The following is a 12513-nucleotide window of genomic DNA, read 5'->3' on the forward strand; positions in this document are numbered from 1 at the left end:
AGTCTCGGTGGTAAATGTACACAGAAGAAAATGTAGATTGAATATACAAGAGGTGACTGTAACATTACAGTCTGGCATGTAAAGTTAGATTACCGGACGGTTGTAAGTTGAATTTACATTGAGTGACGGTAATGTTATATTACTGCCAAGTGGCTGGCCACCCTGCTTCCAGACATTTCGCGGTAAATCGAGGTAAATCTTTTTTTCAGTGTACCATGCGGTGGAAGTCAGCTATTATGTCACGTTTCTAGTTCACGATGATAAAACATGACCCGTCAATGATTCGTGACTGAGAATTATGTTTGTACTTGGGCGAGACCGCTCGTAAAATTACTCGAATTCTGAATCACTGGGTGATAAAATAAAAATAACTCGATTTGAGTCTGGTCCAACGTTAAAATCATAGGACTTGTGACTCAGAACGCCGTGACTTGGTACGACCACGGACACAACGAACTATCAAAGATCAAACTATTATGGGGACTAGTAATATATCAGAAGGTCGTAGCTTGCTCTGCGTGGCGTAGGAGCTATCTAATGAGGTCACTATGGAATCCATTGACATTCTGTCGCCTCCATAGTGTAGGACTATAGTTAGCTACATCGTGGTTGATATATGTTCTCTTAATCTGTGTAATTATCGCCAGTGGCGAGTAAGGTAGTAGTACGCTCCACAGCTGTAAAGTCATTGGACTTTTCGTCGATTGTACATTTCCCTATTTCAGTGGTCTTAAACCGGGCTCCATGAACCCCATCGGAGTATAGAGCACCACGTCAAGGGGTACGAGATGTATTGCGAAATTAGGCTTATATGTTATCTAGAGCTCAAGGTTATTTTGCAAAGCCACAAGAAACGTACTATTTTCTCGGCCAATATAGTCAACTGAAAAATATTCGTCACGCTACGCGCGATTTTACGTGAATAGAGGTGTTTATTTTAATATAGGTACCATGGGAAATAGTGTTGAAAATGAATAGGGGTAAGAGGCATCATATTGAAAGTACTAGGGGTACCATCGCTAAACACCTTAGGAAACACTGCTAATACTATGCCACAATAATTATTATATTCAAGTTGTTATTGACAAATGGTCTGCTACCAGATCAATCTTTGGGAAATTCTAAAATGTTCTCTTTAAAATGGTGGCACGTCAAATGTCCACTGCCTCCAATGTTATAACGCGTCGGGCCATGATGCACTTGTCCTCTCGCACAGTGTATGACTCATTATTTTGACAAATTATGCCCAGCACTATAACAATGTTATTAAAATATTTAGAATTCGATATTTTTCGTGCCAAGCGTGAATAGGGCGATTATAAATTACATTTTCACGGTGTTTGTGAAATTCCAGTCTGGAACGTTCCGTCAAATAAGACCTACTTGGAAATTATACATTGAATAACCTTACTATTGATACTGCGGCCCGCCCCACCAAAAACTCGGAAATTGGCCCGCGATCACATTTGAGTTCGAGACCCCTGGTGTATAGAGGTACCTGCAATGGATAGCCTTCGAAACTTGATTTGGCTGGAGATATTCCTTCTCAATTCAGGTTAGTGGATGTTTACTCTCTTCCGGATCCATATTAATATTAATAACTCTAAAATTGTGAGTTGTTACCTTCGCAGTATTTGACTCGGTGTATTTTCGGCAACGCTTTGCACACTCGATGTAACATGCCACTTCCTCTGCGACAGAATGATACATTGGAATTGTACTGGATGCGGGTGTCCATATATTGTTCATCCGAGTTATCCCTGAACGAATTTGTCTTTAATCGCCGATGCTCAAATTGGGTCATTGCTTTCCAGGATTCTTGTAAGCAAACAATTACTTCCAATAAGTCATTGCTAACGTGTCGTGCGCTCAAATGCGTCATTTATCATTATATCGCATGCTCACTTGTTGACCAACCCTGTGGATTATGATGTTTGGTGAAAAGAAAACACTCGATTATCAGTGTTCTTGGAACACTTACCGGCAATTTTTCACACCATCGCAAAAATCTCTCTCCGGTATGCAGCTCGTATTGTCGAAGCACGGTATTTCATAATCTCGGCATGAAGTTCCTGTGTTCACAAACTTGCGCTAAATGCTACGTTATATATTATAATGATGATATCGCAGCCTTTCGCGATACATGCCGCTGACTCAAGGAGTTAAATATCGAATTCCACGAGTTTATTACCAGGTAACTTAAATCGCTATATGTTTTGCATGAGAATCTTTCACCTCGCCGACATAGCGACATAAAACTTTTTCGTGTGAAAGAAAATATTACCTTCACATATCTTGTCTTCGTATGGTAGGTGCTGTGGTATTACGCAGATTAGTCCAAAGCTTCGGCCTCTACAAAAGGTCATATTACTGCCGTATATAACGCTGGATTTCCTCAACGGAGGTTCATCAGATTTATCCCTGTGTAAACAATTGCGAAGGGTAGACCTTTTACGATGTTCGAATAATGATGAACGCTATTGTGTCATGTAGCTGTCCCGATATGCACTCAAGTCGGGTGCAAGATTCTCGTTGGTGAAAGCTATAGACAGAATATAACTCTAAATATATGAATAAATATATAAATATAATATATATATATAAATAGTATCATTCCTTATGATATATGATGGACAAAATATCCCTACAATTTTATTTTGTAGCTCTCTCGTACTGTCATACTAGCATATTTAACTTATTTTTCAACACTCTAAATTGGTACGGGCCATTAATTAACGAATAATCTTCGAGGGTATACTATTTCACTCATAAAATGATAGCAATATGCATCATTATGCAATGATCTATATTGCTTCGCAACTGTTCTGAGATCTGATTCAAAAGCTGTAGAAATAGACTGTGAAATAAGGCCACTTGAATACGTATCGCATTTGGTAGAAACTTATCTCATTAATTGAGAACAGTCGAAATGTGACGTTTTCAACGATAACACTTACCAGCAATCAGCCTGTCCATTGCAAAATAAATGCGCCGGAATGCATTGCGATCCGTCCGAACAAGGAAACTGATTCGGTCGACACGACCTACCTGAAATACAATGGCGATCCCAGTTGATGCAGCGTAACTTCCTTTCGAATTCAAAGAGAAATGGATTTACGTGTCTTTGATTGATATACCTTCACTCACTTTAACCAATAGAAATAGCCTGTTGTTGCTGATAAACAGAGTGGACCAGGTTCGGCATATCGCTATAGATTATCGACTTCAGTAGATTAGCAACTAAATATTTTCTGTGTACTGCGAATAATTCGGACATTTTGGTTCCGATCACTTTTGGAAGAATTTGTCGGAAAATCATTCGTTCGTTTCATAGCCATGCATAAATGTAGGTGATGTGGTAAAATACTGTACTGGTGCGTAATAAAGGAATTGCAGCTGCGCTATACTGCAGTAAGTGACACTGATCGCATACAACGTACGGGATTTATACCTTTAAGTTAGTAGTAGCTACAATATTTCGAGATCAAGCGATTTAACATGGACTGTATACTGTGTAATGGATAGGGTTGCATTTAAAACAAATATCAATTTAAAACAAGCATGTTAAAAACAAGACCCTAATTTAAAACATGTTTTTATTGATTTTTATGTTTTTTTTTCAAGGCATGACGTCACGGATATTTAATTGTGAAGTGATAGTGGATTGACATTGACAATTGAAAATATAGGGTAAAAATAGCTCCTCCCAAAATATATGTACTATTGCTGTTGAACCGACCATTTTGAGGGTTCCAACCATCCCATATCGATATAGGTTGGCTAGATCGGGTGGTAATTGTCAGTAAGCTCATATAACATGTTTTGTGTAAAATATTTACACAATTATGACATCATTTTACAACTTAAAAAAACATAATTTCTTTTAAAACCGTTTTTTAAAACGCTGTTTAAAACATGTTTTAACAAAGTGTTTTAAATCACCGTTTGTTTTAAATGCAACCCTAGCTATGGACAGAGTGGACTCATATTTTGGCACGGCAGAAAATTATTCATGGAGCAGCTATCATCGCCAATTGAAGGCTAAATCCACAAATAAACCATGATTCCAAGGGCCGTTATACGTTTACGTTGCAGCCTTGGTTGAAGTATGGCGTCAGGTGAAATTTGAATAACCATATGATGGTGCCGCATTTTCTTCAACAGCATAGTCATCCTGTTCAACAATATGGCGCAAAGATGCTGTGAATCTGTCACAGCCCTCTATATTAGTTCATTTCGATTAGTAGGGCCTACTGCATGGATCGCCCTTGTTTCAACATATTCCTTCATCTCGTGTTACAACGAACGGAGTTCTCGTTATATTTCGGCATATCCAAACTATAGAAATAGCGAGAATTTGTCCGGATTAAGCATCGCATCGTCCGAATCAGGCGGAGTTTTTTTCGTGAAAGTTTTGATCGAATAAAACGTTTTCCGGGTGATACGCTACACAAAATAAGCGGAGTTCAATATAGTCGAAGTCGAAGTTGTTTCCCAATCCTATGGATTGCCACACATCTTATATTTGCATGAGCTACTGGATTTTCAAAATACGGAACTAGAACCAGAAATACTCACTTTTAGAAACCAGCAACTAGAATTAAAACTAAAACAAACAAACTTTAAAATCTCCTAACTAACTAACTAAAATGCAACAAAGTATATATTAAAATCCAAAGCAATTAATACAAATTAGTGAATTGCAAATTAGGTAAGCAATATTAAATAATGAATCGGAATATCAATAGGACGCGGTTTCATGTTTGATATAGGAGGGGTTTCGATTCCGATGATTCAGGTTCCGGTCTATACGCCGTTAGTAGGTCGATTTCTTCTTTACCTAAAAAATGGACGATTTGGACCTAAAAATCAAATTTTTTACATTTTTGACATTAAAAAACCTGAATTTGATAAAATTCAGTACTCGTGTGTGTAAATTAGGTGCTTCGCACAAAATTTTGGGATAATTTTACTACTCATCTTCATGTCTGGTTGGAAATTTCTGAAGCTACGATGAATAATGAAAACACTGAAAAAACTTTTTGACTTGAAAAGTGACACATTTCGACATGAAAAAACTTCGTCTTTACGAAATCTGGACCTAAGGAATTCCAGTAGTTACATCACTCATCATGGTGGAAATAAATAAAATTTGTTGCAGTACAACGAAAGATACTTTCCTACATCCTCGTGTAGAAACTGTTTGTCCTTAGCCATGAATGGAGAAAGAACGTTCAACAGCAACAGTTGATGGCTGGGAACACTAAAGTTTTGCGTACACTGCTGGTGACACGCCGTGTTGCTTGCTATTGATCTTTGTGCTATTGATCATTATTTCGTGTTACCTCCTTTATTTGTGTACTGCTCAATGAACGTGGTGCAAAAGGCCGTCAATTTTTCTGTTTAATAAACAACAACAACCGCGTTGCTTCATTCTGATAATGTTGTCTACATCAAAATAGTTCATTATGCGCTTCTTGATATGAAAACCAATCCCCACGAAGTCTTGTTTCAGTTGGAATATTGCGGTACGTCAAGGATAACGCCATGTCCACCAATTCGTTTCATTTTACCGTTTATGGTTTACAATAAGACAATGGTAAACCTATAACGTAGGCTACAAGATGTCGAATGTTTACAGTGCAATCATCTACTATACAAACGAATTACAGGTTGCAAAAAGATATTGAATTTGTAAACAATTTTGACAATATTTTGTCCTGACGCTACAATTTTAAAAAGGATTTTGACTAATTGTGACATGTAAAAAAATCGCTCTAGTCATTAGTGATTGATCTGAGGAAGCAATTGATACACCAACATAACACAGCACAACACTGGACCTAGGACTAGATATAATCACTTTTTAAGATTAGCTACTAGAACTAGATCTTGAGCTACTCATAAAAACGGCAGTTTGTTGACCGTCAACTGCAAAACCGTTTTAGACTCGCTATGCCAATTTTGGTGGAAACATTAGCGTTATAACAGCCGCACCACATTTGTTGGCGTGTTACGCACTTATCCCCCATGTAATCATATTTCCAAGGTATCCGTCGGGATTTACGGTAATTACATTAACGGTGTTCTTAGCTTACACTTCCGACAAACACCATTAAAAATAGCTTTGCGCGACGACTCACAGAACAACGACCGGGGAATTACTTGCGTACTGTCGTCATCAGCTCTGCAGTCATCTTACCAGAACAAAACGTATCAAAATGTGGCACGAGGTGCGGCTGTAAAACGCATACGGATGATTTTCCGCTCTTCCCGACGCATATCGTAGCAGTGTGATCGTCTCTTGCGTGATAGCTCTTTACGGAGGGCTCGTCCGATCCATCACTGCATATATTCAGATATAGTAATACAGCTTACATTCATAATATACCATTACTAGCTCAAAGAATTGTTCGCGTGCACTTATCAAGAGCTACAAGGAGGCTAAGGGAAATACAACGAAGTTGAATTCAAAACCAAATAGCGAAATATTGGATTATGATCAGGCCTGTTTATTTTTGGATTTCTCCAAAAATAACAAAAATAGCTTAGTTTTGGATGTTTTCAAATTTTATTTTTGGAGAATCTCCAAAAATAAGAAATGAATGTGTTTTTAGCCCTAATATTACATAGAAAACTTCACCGAAAGTATGTTATTATCATGTATTCATGTTCTTCAACACATCGACATCATCAGTGATCTTGATCTAACTTTCTAATACTTTCGTCACAAAGTCTTTGGCCTGGAGAATACCCTCCAAAGAAAAATCAGTGGGTGACGCCCGGTAGAGACCTTTCTCCCAGTTGATTTTCGAGAAATCGGCTTCGACCGTCGCACTTGTGGGAAACATCGAGCCATGTGGGTCCAAAGAACTGTCGCTCTTCAATAATGCGCTTGAAGGTGACGTCCATTTTGTATCGGACAGACATGGATTGGAATTGGTCTTCGATATCTATTAGGGTGTCCACTTGTTCGACAGCCCACCCCGGTGTTTGTCGATCAATTCACTGAGCTGCAAATAAAGTAGCTTACATATATGTATCACTCTTGCTAATATTATTAGAATCTAAAAGAGCAAGAAGTTCTGTCCTGCCTACACTGTAAAAATTATTCTTGTAAATTTACAGGAAAAAATATGGTATATTCGATTATTAGTTTACAGTATTTTTCTTGTGATCGATTACTAGTTTACAGTATTTTTCTTGTAATTCGTTACAAGCTCTACAAGCTAAATCTAGTAAGCTCAGTACAAGCTATATCTTGTAACTCTCTTTTTCCCTCTCTTGTTATACCCAAATCTTACACTTGTACTGGCAGAAAGACCCAATGCATTCGGCGGCCATGATTGTTCACAAAACTATAGCGAAAAGGCTCATTTATTTAAAGCCGATTAACAGCAGCAGATCAGCAGGAAATATACAGCATAGGCTCAAGCACAGTATGAAAATCAACAGCAGCATGTATAAAAAGAAATTGTGCAAAAAATATTTGCATGACTTAGCCTGCAGCAGACCAAGCATGCTCCACAGGAGTGCAGCTCAAATGGCTTGACAAGCACTCATGTAGTTCCTAAAGTATCATTAGGTCCAGTACAAATCTATTTTCTACTTCACAACGTCAGAATTGTCAAGTAATGAAGTATGCTGAAAATATAATCACTTGAGGCCAAATCTACTTCAGCACTCCCAAAAAAGCAAAACTATTGACACTTACCATTGTATATCAATGATCAAATGAATTTAAAAACTGCAAATCAATTTGTTTCACACATTGAAGCGACCGCAGACGGCATATGCAGCCCTTTGATTTTTGCAATGCAGATGGACAAGAAATGTAGAGTCTTATCCACACCACGTGCGAACTGGATATTGAATACCCAATGTATTGACAGGATGAGAGCTAAAGCATGTGTGAAATCTACTACGTCATTTATCACTAGCCCGTCGAAGTGCACCGTCCACTTGGTTTGTCGAGTGTCAAGATGTATGACTGGGTGCGGTGATTCTGGATTATCCTGAAAAAAGAGGGCACACAACTGTATACTGAAAGGCAAAGAGAGTATAACTTATATAGCCAATAATACTATCAGAGTAATAATGGCTGATGTATTAGGTCAAAATTATGACTATGACAGCACTTATACCAGGGGTACCTTTTCAGCCAAAGGGACACAAGAGATTTGGGAACCATTGAGTGGGCCACTTGAATGTTAATGACCTTTCTTAAGTCGTCCGATAGGAGCCAACCGAATTAGGTAACATTAAAAATAAGACTTACATTTTACATTATGTCATGAGAACTCTGTGGGCATTCATGTCACTAGGTGGGAAATATTTTCAAAAACAACGAATGAATTCGATAAATAAATATGTTACTTGCAAATATTGAGGGTTGCCTTTGTATACCACTGGGTTCATTTTGCAAGGACATGATTATTCGGCGTTTAGATATAGCAATATCGAAGGTTTCGGTGAACATCCCTCCGTCCTATTGTGCAAAGTTTCATCGTCGACGATCTCGCTGCGAGCACACAAGCGAAGTCGCATGTTGGACGACACAACGTTATCTCCTAATTGCGAATATATATTTGGACTCAATTCTGTAAGTGATGCGTATATATAATTTTCAGGAGGGCTCCAATACTAAATGCAAAAAATCGAGTGACAATAAATCATGCGAAGTGCCAAGAAAAATATCTAGTCGAATAAATCTGCTGCAAGATATTCTACTTAATGGTCATATACGAAAATCTGCGATAAATGTGGCTGGCCCCTAAATACGCCAATGCGTCGGAACTGATTTTTTAGTCATCATCAAATTTCGCGGTCAGACCAATCAAATTTTGGCAGGCCTTGCTATTTTACCCGATGTTTCGAGAATTACCTCGAGGGCCATACACAACCATCTCGCAAGCCATGGGTTAGCCGCCACCGACTTATACTGACATATCTAGCTGTGAGCCTATTATCAGCGCAGTAAAGTATATTTTATAGAAATGCAATGTCGACATGTACTTGGTACTAACCTTGTTTATAACCAAGAATTTGTCATAGGATTCGTTGAACATTGAAGGTATACCGAGCATCCAATTGAGTTCTGCAGAATATGAAAAAAACACAAATTCATATTTTGAGTTGTCCAATAATTTGTATTTTCAAAGCATTGTACCTATCACATCTACAATGTCGGCTGACAAGAGATCCCACTTGATTCTTCTTGCATGCTTGGAGAATTTATTTTCTTTGATCTTGTCCAGAATATCTAGACCATTGTTAATCAGCTTCATTTCTTCCAATAGCTGAAACATTATCAGTGACCGTTAAACAGAAATCAAACCAATGATATTGCTTCTTACCCAATATGAATTTCTGAGAAGGGGATACTCCACAAGAATGTCAGCAGTTGGCATGTTCCTGTCTTCTATATCTAACCGACGCCTTTTGAAAGTGACTTTCATTGCTTTCATAAGCTTTGCCTTGGCTGGGTTAGATGAACTTGATTCCGATAATATGATTGACTTATGTTCGGCGAAGCTTTCCTCATTGTTCGAAGATTCTCCGACCTGAAATTTTTAATTAATATATGAATCAGCGGTTCCCGACCGACAAGTCACGAAAATAGTAATTTCCTACTTCGTTAGCAGGAAGACCAGAACTTCGGGGTTTCTTGCATCGAGGGCTGCTCGTGTCGGATTCTTCAGTATGGAGCCGTCTCCGTGGACCAGGTCTTCCATACTTTATTCTATTTGCGATGAGAACCGGATCGTCTGGATTTTCTACTTTCCGACGTTCGTTAAAAATTTCGTTATCGAGTTTCTTTTTCCAATCGTGCTAAAATGTTACGGATTTTAGAGAGTGTAGCACAGGGGTGGGCAAACTTTTGATCTTTTACTATGTGTAGAATGTAGATTCTACGCATACACACAACGAATCTACCCGAATCGTTTTTTATAAGCACATCACTGAAATAATTAAAAATGAAGTGGTCAATCTGAAATCCCACTGGTGATCCAAATTATGTCAATCTCGTTGCAGCAATCCCGCTGTGATATTAAGTATCTACCTTAGATCAGTGGTTCTCAAACTTTTTAAGACACGCCCCCCTCCTTATGATGGTGAATGATTTCGCGCCCCCTTATCGTCATCTCACAAAACGCATCCACCCAGGATGCTAAAAAACCTAACGGGTAGTTTGATGGCATGGAAGGTTACGACTGTGGATGAGAGATTTTAAAATATGTAATTGAGACTAAATACAGAGCAATAATTTTTTTCAGTCGAGCTCAGCTTCGCGCCCCCATTCAGATGCTTGCACGCCCCCACGGGCGTGCCCACCAGTTTGAGAACCACTGTCTTAGAATTATCGTGGTGAAATATACTAAGAAAAATTTAATCAAGTCCCTGCATTAATTCGATTTTTTTGTGCGCATTTTATCAATATTTAAAAAAGTTTCTTTAGACTCTCGCGGGCCGCACAGAACGGTGTTGCGGGCCGCATGCGGCCCGCGGGCCGTAGTTTTCCCATCCCTGGTGTAGCACTACCATACTTCAAGCTTCAAAACTCACCCATGCAGGAAGATAATGATCTTCATCTGCCAAGCTTGATCTCAGAACTTTATATTCTTGCACTAGAGCTGTACATGCCGGAGTTCTTGTATACGGTGGCCCGTCAAGTCTGAATGAAAAGTGGACGAACGTTACATAGTCAAGAAGCTGAATGCACCAAAATTGGGATCGGGTCATCTCCAGTATTTTCATTCAGTATATCGTGAGTACATAGGACTATGGTTGTCACAAAGCGTTAGTCTGTGAATAAGGAAGTAATAGAACCGACCAGATTGTGTGCAGGGCCCAAAATTATACCCTTTGTGACCCACCCCACACGTTGAAAAACGCTGCACTAGAATATAGATCACTTTAACAGCCAATACATACCCAAAGTGTTTCGTTAGATCGTGGAACAGATGGTCCACAATTGCTCTTCTTAATCTTGGCCTCAAGTCGCTTTTTGACTCCAGTTTTTCCACCTCGTTGTGCAGATAAGCAGGAAGTATATCCAAAACATTCAGCATTATATCCCGAAATGTCGACTTTGGTAAAGTGAATTCTTCCCGGCATCGCAACGTAAATAAAAAGAAACTGTCTTCAAAACTTTCAATTCTTTTTGCAACTTCTTTCGAAGAGGTATCAGTACCGCTTTCACTTTCATTCATCAATTGTCCATCATCATTACCTGCATTCTCAGCAGCAGGCACTTCAAGTTGACTATTGCTGTCTGTCGTTTTTGTTGAATTTTCTAGTACTTCTTTGTGCATTCGATAAACATGTACCTCATAACTCTTGTACGTACCAAACGTCCGGTTGCAGCAGTCAATTTTGCACAGGAAGTTACTTTCGTTTCGGTGGAACCGCCTCAGGTGAGATAATAAGGACCTCCTATTGGGAAACGACTCTACACCATCGCAACATTCGGTCGGACACAGCCACAGACTCATCCTAAGTTGCAATAAACGGAGAAACTAAAACGTAAAAAACCTGCACCACCACAAAACTGGCTGGTTTCGCCATTCGCGTTCGCGCCGAGATGGTCTGATATAATATTGTAAAATCCAAATCCTGTTAGGAATTCGAGATTAAAATCCAAGTCCAAATCAATAAAAGGTAAATAAAATTATTAATTGCGATTATTTGAAATCGAAATCCAAATCCTTCCTCGTATTGATCTCGCGCCTTTTTGATAAACCGCTCAACCAAAACCGGCGGGTTTATTTTGTGCAAACAGGGTGAATTGGGAGTATATATTGAAATATAATGACCAAAAGGAAGATAATGAAAAATAGTAACATTGGAATTGCATCGTATTTTGTGTCTTGTGCATTTTCTTATTGTCGGATATGATGTCTGGGTGTTTTTGAACAACGTTTCAATTCACATATCTTAGGGGCTTGTCAGGGGTGTGTTCGAACTGCGTTAACACTCGGACATCATGTCTGAGGCGTGACTGGAGTAAGTTCGGACTGCGTTGTCTATCGAACATCATGGTAGGGATGTGTTCGGACTGCGTTATGACACTCGAGCATCATGTCTGGGACACATTTAGGGCATGTCTGGGGTGTGTTCGGCCTGTATTGACACTCGGATATCATGTCTGAGGCTTGTCTGGAGATAGGTTCGGACCACGTTGTTAATCACCCATCATGTCAGGGGGTATTTGTAGCGCGGTGGACACTCGAACATCATGTCTGGGGCATGTCAGCGCATATGTCGACGGGGGGGGGGGTGTTCGAGCTTCGTTGACACTCGGACATCATGACTGATGCATGTCTGAAACAGGTTCGGACTGCGTTGTCTATCGAACATCATGTTTGGGATGTGTTTGGACTGCGTTTTTACATTTGAGCATCTTGTCTGGGTCATGTCTAGGGCATGTCTGGGGTGTGTTGGGCCTGTATTGACACTCGGACATCATGTCTGAGGCATGTCTGGAGATAGGTTCGGACTGCGTTGTCAATC

General features: G+C 39.3%; 2 protein-coding genes across 2 annotated transcripts in view; both read right to left on the reverse strand.

Annotated features, from left to right (window-relative positions):
* Positions 1–12513, reverse strand: part of LOC145447667 (uncharacterized) — a 75111-nt gene that overhangs the window by 27099 nt on the left and 35499 nt on the right. Inside the window, exons 13-17 of the mRNA XM_080325927.1 lie at positions 6203–6345; positions 2958–3048; positions 2285–2421; positions 1982–2072; positions 1624–1760 (exon numbers count right to left, since the gene is read on the reverse strand). Coding sequence (XP_080182053.1) covers positions 1624–1760; positions 1982–2072; positions 2285–2421; positions 2958–3048; positions 6203–6345 — 599 coding nt within the window. The remainder of the gene's footprint in view (positions 1–1623; positions 1761–1981; positions 2073–2284; positions 2422–2957; positions 3049–6202; positions 6346–12513) is intronic.
* LOC145438056 (uncharacterized) lies at positions 7360–11495 on the reverse strand. The gene is made up of 7 exons (XM_080315436.1): positions 10936–11495; positions 10567–10675; positions 9634–9831; positions 9357–9563; positions 9170–9299; positions 9027–9097; positions 7360–8015 (listed from the first exon to the last, which is right to left on the reverse strand). Exons 1-7 carry the CDS (start codon positions 11493–11495, stop codon positions 7755–7757), a joined length of 1536 nt encoding a protein of 511 aa, XP_080171562.1. The 3' UTR covers positions 7360–7754.

Source organism: Botryllus schlosseri, chromosome 1 (assembly GCF_051294905.1).
Source record: "Botryllus schlosseri isolate E-star chromosome 1, Bs_hap1, whole genome shotgun sequence".
In the NCBI taxonomy this organism is placed as follows: Eukaryota; Metazoa; Chordata; class Ascidiacea; order Stolidobranchia; family Styelidae; genus Botryllus; species Botryllus schlosseri.